The sequence below is a fragment of the Podarcis tiliguerta genome, assembly GCF_965153285.1.
Source record: "Podarcis tiliguerta genome assembly, chromosome: 13".
Classification (NCBI taxonomy): domain Eukaryota; kingdom Metazoa; phylum Chordata; class Lepidosauria; order Squamata; family Lacertidae; genus Podarcis; species Podarcis tiliguerta.
In genome coordinates, this window is record NC_139546.1 from 14,481,454 (window position 1) to 14,495,650 (window position 14,197).

The 14,197-nt window shown below is 48.3% G+C and overlaps 1 protein-coding gene across 7 annotated transcripts in view; it reads right to left on the reverse strand.

Moving 5' to 3' along the window:
• The window catches only part of FMNL1 (formin like 1), a 114,229-nt gene that overhangs the window by 10,483 nt on the left and 89,549 nt on the right, over window positions 1-14,197 (reverse strand). For all 7 annotated transcript variants that reach the window (XM_083407484.1, XM_083407489.1, XM_083407488.1 and 4 more), the window contains 10 exons: window positions 13,284-13,518; window positions 11,313-11,636; window positions 8,885-9,009; window positions 8,589-8,794; window positions 5,920-6,154; window positions 3,788-3,856; window positions 3,292-3,372; window positions 2,578-2,707; window positions 1,696-1,859; window positions 51-152 (listed from right to left, as the gene is read on the reverse strand). In XM_083407484.1, coding sequence (XP_083263610.1) covers window positions 51-152; window positions 1,696-1,859; window positions 2,578-2,707; window positions 3,292-3,372; window positions 3,788-3,856; window positions 5,920-6,154; window positions 8,589-8,794; window positions 8,885-9,009; window positions 11,313-11,636; window positions 13,284-13,518 — 1,671 coding nt within the window. The remainder of the gene's footprint in view (window positions 1-50; window positions 153-1,695; window positions 1,860-2,577; window positions 2,708-3,291; window positions 3,373-3,787; window positions 3,857-5,919; window positions 6,155-8,588; window positions 8,795-8,884; window positions 9,010-11,312; window positions 11,637-13,283; window positions 13,519-14,197) is intronic.

Genomic DNA, 14,197 nt, shown 5'->3' on the forward strand with positions numbered 1-14,197 from the left:
GCTCACAGTCAATAAACAGGCTGCACCCAAGCTAAAGGCAAGAGTCTTACCTTGTATGCCTTGACGAAGCGCACAAAGGTGGGGAAGAACATTGTCGGAGGAGTAGTCTTGGGGTTTTCCCCGAAATACTCCACTGTCGACTCGTAGGCTTCCTGTAGAGAAAGAAAGAAAAAACCCCACAGAGTCACAACCCTGAATCTCGGGGCGGCGGCTGTGCCAGCAGCGACACATTGCCTCAAATTTGTTTCTTATATTTATCGGCTGCCCTGTGCAATGAGCCTCTTTGGGAACCCATGGATGATGTCAGCTTTGACATCAAGGTGTGTGGGCTTCATTTTTATTGGCAAAAATGGCAAAGAGCCTTGCGGCGCCTTAAAAACAACGTGCACGTACACACAATGGAATAAGCTTTCAAGGAGTTTGATGCATCCACACAGAGACAAACATCCACACGGGCGTGGAGAGGAAATGGGGAAAAGGTGGAGTTAAATGCCAACACAATATATATATAATCTCGGGCAATTCAATGAGAGGTTAAAGGTAAAGGTAAAGGCACCCCTGACCATTAGGCCCAGTCAAGACTGACTCTGGGGTTGCGGCGCTCATCTCGCTTTATTAGCCAAGGGAGCCAGCATACAGCTTCCGGGTCATGTGGCCAGCATGACTAAGCCACTTCTGGTGAACCAGAGCAGCGCACGTTTACCTTCCCGCTGGAGTGGTACCTATTTATCTACTTGCACTTTGATGTGCTTTTGAACTGCTAGCTTGGCAGGAGCAGGGACCAAGCAACGGGAGCTCACCCCGTCGCGGGGATTCGAACCGCTGACCTTCTGATCAGCAAGTCTTAGGCTCTGTGGTTTAACCCACAGCGCCACCTGCGATGAGCTTAAGCTGAGAGCTTAAAGGTATGTAAAATGAGCACAGCGAGCAGTCACACCCGTTACTGCTCAGTTCCATTCATCTTTTTAAAAAGCCAGAGATGACAAATCGGTGGTCCTGACTGATTTAAATCAGTTTGTTTCCCCCTTCTCTGTGTATGTGTGTGAGACAGAGAGGCAGAAAGTGATGCCACAAATCTGTTGCCTCTCTCTGGAATCTGTATGCGACACCACTAGCCGATAGCTATTGAGAGACATCATTGCAGTCTGAGGATGCATTAAGTGGGTCACGCATTGAAAATACTTCTAACCCCTATAAAAGGTAAAGGGACCCCTGACCGTTAGGTCCAGTTGTGGACAACTCTGGGGTTGCGGCGCTCATCTCGCTCTATTGGCCAAGGGAGCCAGCGTACAGCTTCCGGGTCATGTGGCCAGCATGACTAAGCCGCTTCTGGAAAACTAGAGCAGCGCACAGAAACGCCGTTTACCTTCCCGCTGGAGCTGTACCTATTTATCTACTTGCACTTAAGACGTGCTTTTGAACTGCTAGGTTGGCAGGAGCAGGGACTGAGCAACGGGAGCTCACCCCGTCGTGGGGATTCGAACCACTGACCTTTGGTCTAACCCACAGCGCCACCTGCAACCCTCTAACCCCTATACCACTGCCCGAAAACTGAGTGGTCCCCAATTGCTGCTGGCAAGCTCTTCTTTTTTTTAAGGCTCAAATCTCCCCTTGTTTTGAGTTGCCACTATAGTTGCCATGACATCCCCTTCTGAACTAAGCACCACCTCTCTTCCTCCTCCTCCTCCTCCTCACCTGTGCAGTTTTGCCATCGGCCTGGAGCTTCTCCATCACCTCTGTGTTCGCCTTGAGGAAGTCCTTGAGCACAGCGCTGTCATCCTGGCGCATGAACTCTTTGCGCGTGAGCTCCATGCCCTTCTGTAGGCCCCGCACATCTTGGAGCACACTGTCCAGGGATACTGAGAGAGCCAAGAGAGATGGAAGCATGAAGCGAAGCAGGCCCAATTGAGCTGCCGTGGCTCCAGTTAACCCTTCTACCTAGGGGGAACTTCAGAATACAGTGGTACCTCTGGTTAAGTACTTAATTCATTCCGGAGGTCTGTTCTTAACCTGAAACTGTTCTTAACCTGAAGCACCACTTTAGCTAATGGGGCCTCCTGCTGCCGCCGCACCGCTGGAGCATGATTTCTGTTCTCTCTTTTTTTTAAAAAAAATATTTTAAATTAAATTTTCCATTATAACAATCCAATCAAATCACATTAAGTATTCCAAACTATACAAATACATATCATATTGTCCAAATATTCTGCCAAATTATAATTTTTTTGTTGGGGCTTCCCATGCTTCACATTCAGCGGGGTTCTAATCATCTTATGTTTCTCCTGCCTTGAGTTTCCAATAGTTCCTTCTTTAAATCTTCCTGTTGTTCTCCTTCCTTACGATTTCTGTTCTCACCCTGAAGCAAAGTTCTTAACCTGAAGCACTGTTTCTGGGTTAGCGGAGTCTGTAACCTGAAGCGTATGTAACCTAAAGCGTATGTAACCTGAGGTACCCCTGTATGTATTTTTAAGGGTATTATTATCCCCTCTGGCACACTCCCATGGTCAAAGGGAGGGAGCTGCACCCCACCCTTCACTGTAAATTTCTCCCCTTGCCCAGAACCCTCTGGCTCAGCACCTGCTGCTGCTTTTTCCAGGAAGTGCAGGTCATTGGCGAAGTTTGTGAGGTCGGAGTATTTCTCCTGGATCACCCGCACGATGTAATGAAGCAGTGTCTGCTTCCGGTCTGTGGATTTCATATCCAGGAGCTACAGAGAGAAACGGGTCAGAATGGGGGTTGGGTGAGGGAGCCAATCCCCAAGATTTCACAAAAATCACCTGGTATTTCTCTTGCTAGTACAGTCGTACCTTGGAAGCCGAACGGAGTCCATTCGACTTCCAAAACGTTCAGAAACCAAAGCACCGTTTCTGATTGACTGCCTTCAGGTATACTGGGCCGAGGCTGTTTAAGGCTTTCAAGGTCAGCACCAACACTTTGAATGGTGCTCGGAAACGCACTGGGAGCCAATGTAGGTCTTTCAGGACCAGTGTTATATGGTCTCGGCGGCCTCTCCCAGTCACCAGTCTGGCTGCCGCATTCTGGATCAGTCTTGCTTGCACCCAACCTGTGCTAACACCGATCCATAGTTTGAGAATGATTTGCCACTGAATCCCGATCCCAACCCCACAGTGGTTTTCTGGGGTCTTCTGGCAAAAACAGAGGTCCACTACAATCTCACACAAGGCCAGTGCGAGCCCTCAAGCTGACCCCCTGCTGTTTAGTGTCTTGCTATGACATGCTCCCCAAAGAGGGTGCCAAGTCTTCCATGCTTCCCCAACCCATGTCACTTACCGCGTCAAGGCTCTGCAAGCGGAACCCATAGGCCGCTCCCCGCTTGCTGCTATTCAGGTAGTTCCCAAACGCCAGGACAATCTATGAGAGACAACCAATCAATCCAAACCAGTCGCAGACGGCTGGGAACACTTGTTTGGATCTACGAATCCCATTTCCATGCAAATGGAACTGCCCACCGTGAGAGGAGTCTGTCTGTTGAGTATCTGCATGATTCACTGTTCTGGGCTTACCTGCTTCCGAAATTAACAGAGCGCTCTCATGGCAGCAACTCAGACGGAAACACATTGGGTGAGCTCCTGTGAGGGCACCTCGCTCTAAAAGCCAGCCTTTTCCAATCTAGGATTAACTTGTGTCCATACTTGCCATGGGAGGGTGGGGATGTGTCTCAGCTCTCAGAATTTTAGGATGTCACCAATTTAATGCTTTGGGTTTGACTTGTGGGCTTGCTTCTTTGTGACTGAGCAAACCCACTCTCATTTTTAAGGAACCTCACCTCCAAAATCTGGCGCAGTTTGGTAGAAGCCTTGAGCGACATCGAAGCAGCGATGATGGAATTGAGTTGCTGTGGATGGGAAAGAACGACGGCATAATCAGTTCCCCTGCTTTGTCTGACACCTCCCCCTGCACCAGCTCTATATCCACTTTAGTGGAGCTAGCTCAAAATGCAGAAAGTGAACTTTTTATTCCAAGCCCTGAAAGTGTGCCAAACGTCTGAAAATTCAGATTTATTCAATATTATGGAGTCAAACGTTAAGATTTTGGGAGGAAGGGGGTAAATGAAAAGACACATTGGTGTACTGATACTCAAATCCTAGGGAAATGTCTTAAGTTTAATTTCCACCCTCCCTACACAAGTGTTTCCTGTTTTATATCCTCAAAAGAAATCATTTATATTATGAACACAAGACAAGGGGGGCACTTAAAATCCCTGCTAGGGCCTAGGTAATAACAATCCTGTTATATCCCATGGCTGATCCCACAAAGTGTCTTGACCTGGGCCTTGGCAAAGGTAATTTCAATACATTTTGCTGCCTGAAGACGGCACCTTCCCACAAGGTAAATAAAGAAGCCAATCTGACTGGCAGTTGAATCGTACTGAATGAAGCATCTTCCACGGCACTTGAGGGCAGCAGGCTAGTCTAAGGGGCACAGGACAGCTCTGCCCACCACCCCACCACCTTGGCATCTGCTACCTTTTGCTTCATCGTAAAGGCCAGCCCTGGCAAACACAAACAGTCGGCGCCTTTGCCCTTTGTTTGAAAGACTCCTAGAATTCCTCAGCCAGATCCCTCCCTGTGTGGTAATCGAGGTAGAATTCCACACAGAGAACTGGCACAGCCCAGGTTAGACAGAAGGCAGATGCCTGGCAGTGCCATAACTAGCCATTTCTACAAGTGGGGAGGCTTCCAATTCAACACGCACCGCCTCCTCCACTAACAGGCATCAGGAATGGCTTCAGAGCCACTGCAGGCTTTTAAAAAGGCACTGGTGCTCAAATTCAAGACATTCTCTGAACTGGTGTGTCCAGCTGGGTTGCTGCCTTCTGGTGTCCCACACCTCCGAATTTCCCCTCCATCTCCCAGCAGTGTTGAATAGCTAAGAGGGACGATACTCCTGAAACTACCAATATTGTTTCTGGGTACTTAGCCAAGATTTTTAAAGCTAAATCTAAAGTTGCCTGACTGATTCATTGGTGGTTATCTAGCCTTTTATATATTGTATGTGTTTGGATTGTCAGTGTATTTGGATGACTTTGTACGGTTTTAGGATTTCACTGTTTTAACATGCCAATAAAGGCTAGTTACAAGTTACAAGCTCAGACTGCTTTTCTGTGCCCGCAGTCCACGAGAAGCAGAAACGAGAGCCACGTGGCCAGGCTTTCTGCCCCAACTAAGCAGCTGCCAGGGACTGTGCTAAGGAGGGCTGCACTGAGGAAGAATGGTGGGAGCCACCACCACCTCTGATCCTGACCCTGAGCAGGAGCAGGAGGACAGTATAGATCTGGAACACTGGTTTGCAGAGGGGCATAGTTCAGAAGGCAGAAGCTGGGAAATACTGGATGGGGAACAGCAAGGAGAAGAAACACTGGAAGAGAGAGGGTTAACAGATTCACAGTTTCTGGAGAGCATTCGCCCCCCTTCTCCAAAGTCAGGGAGAGCTCAGAAAGTGGCAGAACAGAAAGCACAGAGGGTACAAGCTCAGATTACGAGACGTAGCTTAATGGGGACAGAAGGGGTGTGTGACCTTAACTAGGAGCACCCCCATTCTGGTTAGGTGCTTTCTTTTGTCCTTCGCTGTGTTTATTAAAGAAACTAACTGGTAATAATTCCCTATCGTTTGATCTGCTTATTTATGGCCACGGGTAAGGAAGCCGATTCCCCGAAGCCCGACACAGGCTTTCTGCCCCAGTTAAACACCCAAGAAACCCAAGAACCGTATTTTCATCTTGAAAACAGGCTTGCTATACCATACCAAAAAGAAAGGTGTTGCAAAAAGGCAAGCGGCAATTTGTTGCACCATCTTTTATGTCCTTTCTGCACACCTGTCTGGACTGCACCTGCAAAGGTGCCCCTGCTGTTGCCCCCCACCCTAGTTGTCCCCTGGCTGCCTATTCCACTCCCTTACGGGTAGAAGGAGCTGGACGGTGTCTCCGAAGTTGCCCAGGAAGGTCATGATGTTCATGCGTTCTGCCAGGCGAGGGATCTTGCTGAATTTAATCATGAACTGGTCCTCATCCGAAAGCTCGTCCAGCGGCCGCTGCTCCTTCTCGTACTTGCGAATCACCGTCAGCTCGTATTCCGTGGGGATGAAGCGCATCAGCAACTCCAGGAAGTCAAGACTGAGGGACTGCTGGTCGTATCTGAATGGGAGCAAAGCAAAGGCTCGGATTCATTGGCTGGGTAACAACAGAAGACCACCGGGGCCGGCTCAAGACATGTTGGTACCAGAGGTGATCCACAAAATGGCACCTCCCCTCTCCGCCAGGGCAGAAAGGGCGAGTGAAGATCTTCATCACGAACAAGGGGGGAATAAAGATCTGCTGCCCCTGTGGATCTTGCCGCCTGAGGAAGTTGCCTCACCTTGCCCCATGGGTGTGCTGGCCCTGAGGACCTTCTTAAGAACATGGGGCAAAGGGAGGAGGAGTGTTTCCCTACAGCCATTTACTCTGATCGTAGGTAACGAAGTCAGACCAGCTTCCTGGTTCTCCATTCCTCAAAGAGGAAACCAACGGCAGCTTTTAATATTTAAGCAGTACCGCAAAGGCTATTGACAGAACTCAAATGAGCCACTTTATCATGATGGCAGGAACAGAAAATTGGGTCTGATATTCAAGCAGCACACACACAAAAAGCTCGCCTTGTGAGGGCAGCCATTTGTGGATAGATTCGAACCTAGCTGCTCAGTCAATACTACAGTGCTTGGGGGGAAAGTCATAGTTCAATGTCAGAGCCCAGCGTTTTTATGTCCCAGGTTCTGTTCCTAATATCTCCAATTAAAAGGATCTCAGAAAGCAGAGCCAGGAAAGATCAGAAGCCCTGCTGACCGACCCCTCTGACCCCAGAGGCTGAATCTAATCATCATGCTTAATAGCCAGTGATATCCTTTGTGGATTTGTCTAATCTCCTATTGAAGCCATCTAAATCATTGGTCACTACCACATCTTGTGGCAGGGAAGCCCATTGTTTAACTATGCAGCGTGTGACCACTAATGAGGGATGCAATCTTCCCCAGCTTCAAGTTGGCTGGGAGCTTTTTACAAAGGGTCATAAATAGCTCAAGGCCACTGACACACCACAAGTATGTCAGTGGGTAATACAGTAGCCCAGGACAGCTTTATGTTCCCTGGATTTGTCTGATTGCCTTTTAAAGCCGTCCCAAGTTGGTGGCCAACACTCATTCCTTTGAGTTTCAACATCTTAGACAGCCAGGAAGGCCTAGGTAAAAAAAAAAGGTAAAGGACCCTGGACTTTTAAGTCCAGTCAACGGTAACTCATCTCACTTTCAGGCCGAGGGAGCCAGCCTTTGTCCACAGACAGCTTTCCGAGTCATGTGGGCAAAATGACAAAACTGCTTCTGGCACAACGGAACACCATGACGGAAACCAGAGCGCACCGAAATGCTGTTTACCTTCCCGCCACACCCGTACCTATTTATCTACTTGCACTGGTGTGCTTTCGAACTGCTGGGTTGACAGGAGCTGGGACAGAGCAATGGGAGCTCACCCCGTCGCGGGGATTTGAACCGCCGACTTTCTAATCAGCAAGCCCAAAAGGCTCAGTGGTTTAGAGCATTCAACAGGCCTGCCTTTCTCTACTGGTCCCAATTGCTTCTCATTCTGGGCAACTAGTTGCCTGGGAGTCATCTATAAACCCTTCCAGGTCACCCTTCTAGGTCACAAATTGCGGGGCATTCGGATCTTGCACAAGTTCTCTGCCTGTTTCCCAAACTTGCCTTTCCTCCTGCTGTTGAACAGCTTCTGTGGCACTTGTGCAAATACTACATAGGAAGCTGCCTTATACAGAGTCAGACCACAGCATCCATGTAGCTCACATCTGTCTACATCAGCGTTTCTCCAAACTGTTTTTGACTACAATTCCCATCATCCCTGACCACTGGTCCTGCTAGCTAGGGATGGTGGGAGTTGTAGTCCAACGACAGCTGAAGACCCATGGTAGACACTGGTCTACCTTGACCGGCAACAGCTCTTGAGGGTTTTTTAAGATAGTCTTCCCCAGCCCTACCCAAAGATGCTGAGGATTTGAACCGGGACCTTCTGCATGTGCCACAGATGGTCTGCCACTCTGCTGTGGCCCTTTCTCCTTGCTCTTCAGAACGTACATAGAACACATAGTTGCCTTGCTGCTTCATCTAGACTAGGGACAGCAAAAGCCAGTGTGGTGTAGTGGTTAAGAGCGGTAGTCTCATAATCTGGGGAACCGGGTTCGCGTCTCCGCTCCTCCACATGCAGCTGCTGGCTGACCTTGGGCTAGTCACACTTCTTTGAAGTCTCTCAGCCCCACTCACCTCACAGAGTGTTTGTTGTGGGGGAGGAAGGGAAAGGAGAATGTTAGCCCCTTTGAGACTCCTTAAAGGGAATGAAAGGAGGGATATCAAATCCAAACTCTTCTTCTTCTTCTTATCAATGAGATGGGTCGCTGCTTACTGACCCAGCTCTTAATCAGGAACAGCCTCGATCCTCTCTCCATGTAGTCTCACCTCCTCTACCCACTCTGCTGGGAAAAGGAATTGGAGAGGGGAAAAACCAACCCGTCCCTTGCGTGTAGGCTACTCACACCTGGATGGCCTTGCAAATGCCGTCAATGCTGAGCCCCGCCTTGCGAAGCGTGATGGCCAGGTTCTTGGCCCGGTTACATTCAATCAGCATCACTTTGCTGGGGGCTTTCTTCTGGGAAGCCTTTGCCTTCAGGGCAGGGAGCTCCCGGGCCTGGCCTTGAGCTCTGGTTTTGAACTGCTCCTCAAAGTCGTTCATGTCAAGCTCCTGCGCCGAGAGGAAGTCAGAAATTGAGAGCACAGCGTGGGTTGGGAACGAGCAGGAAGCGGGGGAAGAGGGAACTTAGCCTGGACGTACCTGAAGGACCTTCTCGTCGTTGAGTTCGTTGAAGACCGTGCCGTTGATCTGGTTGGGCTTCAGAGCTACCCAGTTGAAGATGGGCATCCGGAATTTTGTTTGTATTGGCTTCTTGATCTTGACGGCTTTCAAAGGACAACAGAGACTGTCAGAGCCCACCAAATCAGAGATCTCGTCCTTTCCAGCCTTACTTTGGGGCCTGGGGGCCTTCTGACAGATTGTACACAGAGAGAAGACAACATCCCAGGTGTGGTCCACCTATATCCTGTGGCTGCCTAGTAACCACAGACACCAATTCCAACCCTTGAACCCCTTCAGCCTCTGGACCTGTGGGATGTATCGTCACCGAAGCAGTCAAATACAACATTTCCTGTTTCGTAGAGTGGACACACAGGGGAATGTTGCCCCAGACAGGAAGGACTTCCTGTCATACCTGTTCTGAAGCATCCTCCCCCTGTGTGTGACCAGGTAGATGGGCGTGACCCTAGCAGACCCTATAAAAGGGCTAGCCATGCAGCCATCTTCCTCTTTTGCCATCCTCCTCTCTTCTGGCTCTTAGCCAGCAGCACACGGCTCATCCTTACAGAGGAGGGAAGCCACAAGGTAGAATGTCCGAGGCCTAGCTCAGACTTCTTTTCTCTACAAATGTACCGTATTTTTCGCTCTATAACACGCACCCGACCATAACACGCACGTAGTTTTTAGAGGAGGAAAATCTGTAGGCATGCCACCCGTAGGCATTCCCTCCATAGCACGCACAGACATTTCCCCTTACTTTTTAGGAGGAAAAAAGTGAGTGTTATGGTGCAAAAAATACAGTAACTGAAACCACGAGATAAAGCCTGCCTTCAGAATACTGCTGTGAACTTTACTCTTACTTTTAAACAAGACTGTCGTGTTATTATTGTTTTAAATAAAAGGGGAAACTTACCAGGAACAATCCAGGCTGGACAAGACGGACTGGACTGCTTAATTTAAATGATTCTAATGAATCCGTCAACTTGCTTGCCGCAATGTGCAAGGGAATGTGCTCTGCTGCTTTCTCACTAGCGTGAGTGAGGAGGAGTAATATTTAAGCAATATATCCTCTCCTACTTTCCTCAACATCCCCACAGGACCCACCAGAATGGCTGAGCTGATGTCGAGACTTGGGCTCTGAAGACAATGCAACTTCCTGAGTAGCTGCAGAAAGTCAGAGTCTCTCGAAATATACCCACTGCACAGAACAGGAGTAACAAACCCTCCCCCCTTCGTTTCAGGGGGTTGGTCTAGATGACCCTCAGAATCTCTTCCAATTTTACAGTTCTATGATTCTATGTAAGAAGCTCTGAGGGAACTGAGAATACAGAACAGCTGCTGCTACTCACAGTACACGTTCTGAAGAGGCTACAGATACCCAAGATTTTTCCTGAGGTACCAAAATTTGGTGAGGAAAGTATTGAGAATCTTGGCCTTTATTTGTAAGGATGGAGAGACCGTGCCATTTTCTGAGGAAGCAACCCAGAAGGGGGCTCAGCTGGGAACAAAAATGTGACAGGAACAGAGGACCGCCCCCCTCACACTTAACCGCTCACTTAAGCCATTACATCTACCAACTCTGTTCACGTCCCTCCCCAGTTCATCAGGGACTATAAAAAACACAAATAAATTATTAGCTTATCCACACACTGACTGAATAGATCGATTAATGGTTCAAAACTTATACGATTCAACTGACGGATATGTTCTGCATTAAATAATAACCCTGGAAATTGCGCAAAGTGATTTAATGTATCGCAAAAAAGTGCATATATGTGTGTGTCATTTAGGCACTTAGAAATACCCTCTTAAGACTGGCTCACAAATGCAAGACACGCTTTCACTCTCGCAAGATTGAAGAAACTGCCTTCGGCTGTACTTGAGGGTCGATTTCAAAAAATTCCACTGGAAAAACAGTTATGTCCCTGTGGAGATGGCAGTATTGAGTCATGTGCTTGCACTCTTGATAAAAATTTGAGGAGTGAGGTTATTACCCCTCTACTATTGTCCATGCCGGGTCGCTCAACCAGTGCTACTGTGTCCTTTCCTTTAGCAGATCAAGATGATCATCAAGTGACAACAAAAACTGCAAGGTTTTTAGCCGGGGCAGTTAGAATAAGATCTATTATTTGAGTATAGATGTAAGCCCCCTAAATGTCTCTTCTCTAGTTAAGTTTATACCTCTATCTTCAGTACATTTTATTTTATTTTATTATTTTATTGGGATGGCTTGCGACTGATGAAAATAAAGATTCTTCTGATTTTGGCTCACAATAAATTCACAGAACTGGAAAGAACCACAAGGGACATCTAGAACAACGCCCAGCAATTCAGGAATCTTTACCCCAACATAGGGCTTGAACCCATGAGCCGGAGATTAAGAATCTCACGCTCTACCGACTGAGCTCACCTGGGGTTACTGTCACTCCTGGGAGATTTGAACCATCAGCCATCGGTGGAGGGGGAGGAGGAGGAGGAACCGGACCGTCCGCTGGCAGGAGGGGTGGCGGTGGTGGAGGAGGAGGAGCTGTAGTTCCTGCTACAGGAAGGGGCGGGGCAGGGGGAGGGACACTGGCCCCTGGAAGGGGCGGAGCTGGAGGGGGAAGAGGAGGAGCTTCCTCTTGAGAGGATGAAGGAATCAGGGAGCTGCTGTCCGTGGTGAAAGGCAGGGGCGGGGCTGGTGGGATTTCAGGAGCAGGAGGAGGAACAGGAGATGTAGACGGCGAAGGAAAATCTGGAAAGGAAAAGAAGCACATTTTTATTTATTTAAGCTAAAGGTAAAAAGGTAACGGACCCCTGGACAGTTAAGTCCAGTCAAAGGCGACTATGGGGTTGCGGCGCTCATCTCACTTTCAGGCAAAGGGAGCCGGTGTTTGTCCACAACAGCTTTCTGGGTCATGTGGCCAACATGACCAAACTAATTCTGGCGCATGGGACACCGTGACGGAAACCAGAGGGCACAGAAACACCATTTACCTTCCCGCCGGAGTGGTACCTATTTATCTGCTTGCACTGGTGTGCTTTCAAACTGCTAGGTTGGCAGGAGCTGGGACAGAGCAATGGGAGCTCACCCCGTTGCAGGGATTTGAACCATCAACCTTCTGATTGGCAAGCCCAAGAACCTCAGTGGTTTAGACCACAGCGCCACCCAGCCCTGGACCCTGATGTTCCCAGTTGAAGTCCCAAAGCCCATGACTCACAGATAATTGGGTTTCTATAGGGCAGCCTTCTCCAACCTTCCAGATGTTTTGGACTACAACTCCCATCATCCCTGACCATTGCTTTGCTGATGGGATTTGTAGTCCAAAATATTGGGCAGCACCAGGTTGAAGAAGGTTGGTCTAGGGGGTTGTGTGAGCTCCCCAACTAGACCAGGCTCAATTATCCCAAGATGGAAGAGATCTTGCCAGGGCTTTTGGACTCTCGCTGTCAACTAGCTTCAACCTTCTGATTCATTTCATCTTGAGCATGTAAACAAATAAGAGATTGAAGCAGGTGAACATCTGAAGGGTTTGCTAAACCAGTGCTGTCTGAGCAAGCCCCTTTCGTTTTGCAATTTTTCTTTATTTTAAGAAACCAGAGATCTCCCCACTCCCGTGATTTTTAACTGTAGTTTCAAGAGGAGGTAAACGTACCACCTGCATCCCCTTTATTTATTTATAATAGTACTGACATACCGCCCTTTTGCAAAACATCAGGGCAGCGTACAACATTAAAAAAATACTTTAAAAGCAACACAGAACCATAATTAAAAATGACTGGCAGTGCAAGAAATTTTTTAAACACCTTCCGTAGATAAAGTGCCTCCCCTTCCTGACTAAAGGTAAAGGTAAAGGGACCCCCTGACCATTAGGGCCAGTCGTGGCCGACTCTGGGGTTGGGCTTCTGATCGGCAAGTCCTAGGCTCTGTGGTTTAACACACAGCGCCACCTGTGTCAGCCCCATTAAATCTAGTGGGACTTGGTCAGGGACCCCTGACCATTAGGTCCAGTTGTGACTTACTCTGGGGTTATGGCGCTCATCTCGCATTATTGGCCGAGGGAGCCGGCATACCGCTTCCAGGTCTAAGCCGCTTCTGGCGAATCAGAACAGCGCACGGAAACGCCGTTTACCTTCCCGCCGGAGCGGTACCTATTTATCTACTTGCACTTTGACGTGCTTTCAAACTGCTAGGTGGGCAGGAGCTGGGACCGAGCAATGGGAGCTCACCCCGTCATGGGGATTCGAACCGCCGACCTTCTGATCGGCAAGTCCTAGGCTCTGTGGTTTAACCCACAGCGCCACCCGTGTCCCATTCGATGTGGCAGAGCCCAGCAAAAGAGGGATCGGACGACACCTTTTGTTTCTGCCACAAAATGGGCATATTGTTTGCTCTACGTACCTGTGCTGGTTGACGAAGGTGCATCAATGGTAACTGAAGAGGCTCCTGAGGCTTCCACAATGACCGGGATGACCTCAATGCCAACGATGACATCTCCGTCAGGTCCACGCAGAATCCGGATTAGCCCCTTGTCTTCGAGTTCCTCTAGTTTGCGCTCCAAGGCAGGGTACTGCAGAGACCCCTGAGGCTGTGGCATTTGTAGCAAAGAGGGACTCCTTGGACGGTTGGTCCTATCCTGTTCCGAGAAAGACAATATTGAAAATCATGAGGTCTGGGCAGAAAACTTAGAAAGCACACACCTCTCTCTCTCTTTTTAAAAATATTTTATTTACGATTTTCAGTTTTGTACATTTGAAAAATTTGACAATCATTTTAACATTTCAAAACTTGACTTCCTTCCCCCTCTTTCTGCGGTTCCTTAATCTGGAATATGCAGAAAATATTAAAAATAATTTTATCTTAAATTTATCATTTATTCATCTCTTATAAAGCTGCAAGTTATTACAATAATCCTGCCAATGTTCTTATGTGTGCCTCATCCTCGAGAGGTCCGGAGGGTGGCAACACGAAAACGGGGCCTTCTCTGCAGTGGCTCCCCGTCTGTGGAATGCTCTCCCCAGGGCGCTTTCATTATACACCTTTAGGCGCCAGGCAAAAACATTGCTTTTTAAACAGGCCTTTGGTTGATCTGATTGACATCCTACGCCGTTTTAAACTGTGTTTTTCTGTGGTGGTGGTTGTTTTTATTATGTATTTTGTGGTTTTATATCTTTATTTTATTCTGCGAAACGCCCTGAGATCCCCAGGTATAGGGCGGTATATAAATTCTATTATTCTTATTCTTATTCTTATCACCATCATTATCATTATCATTATCGTGATTAATACTAGATCAAGCTTTGGTTCGAACTGGC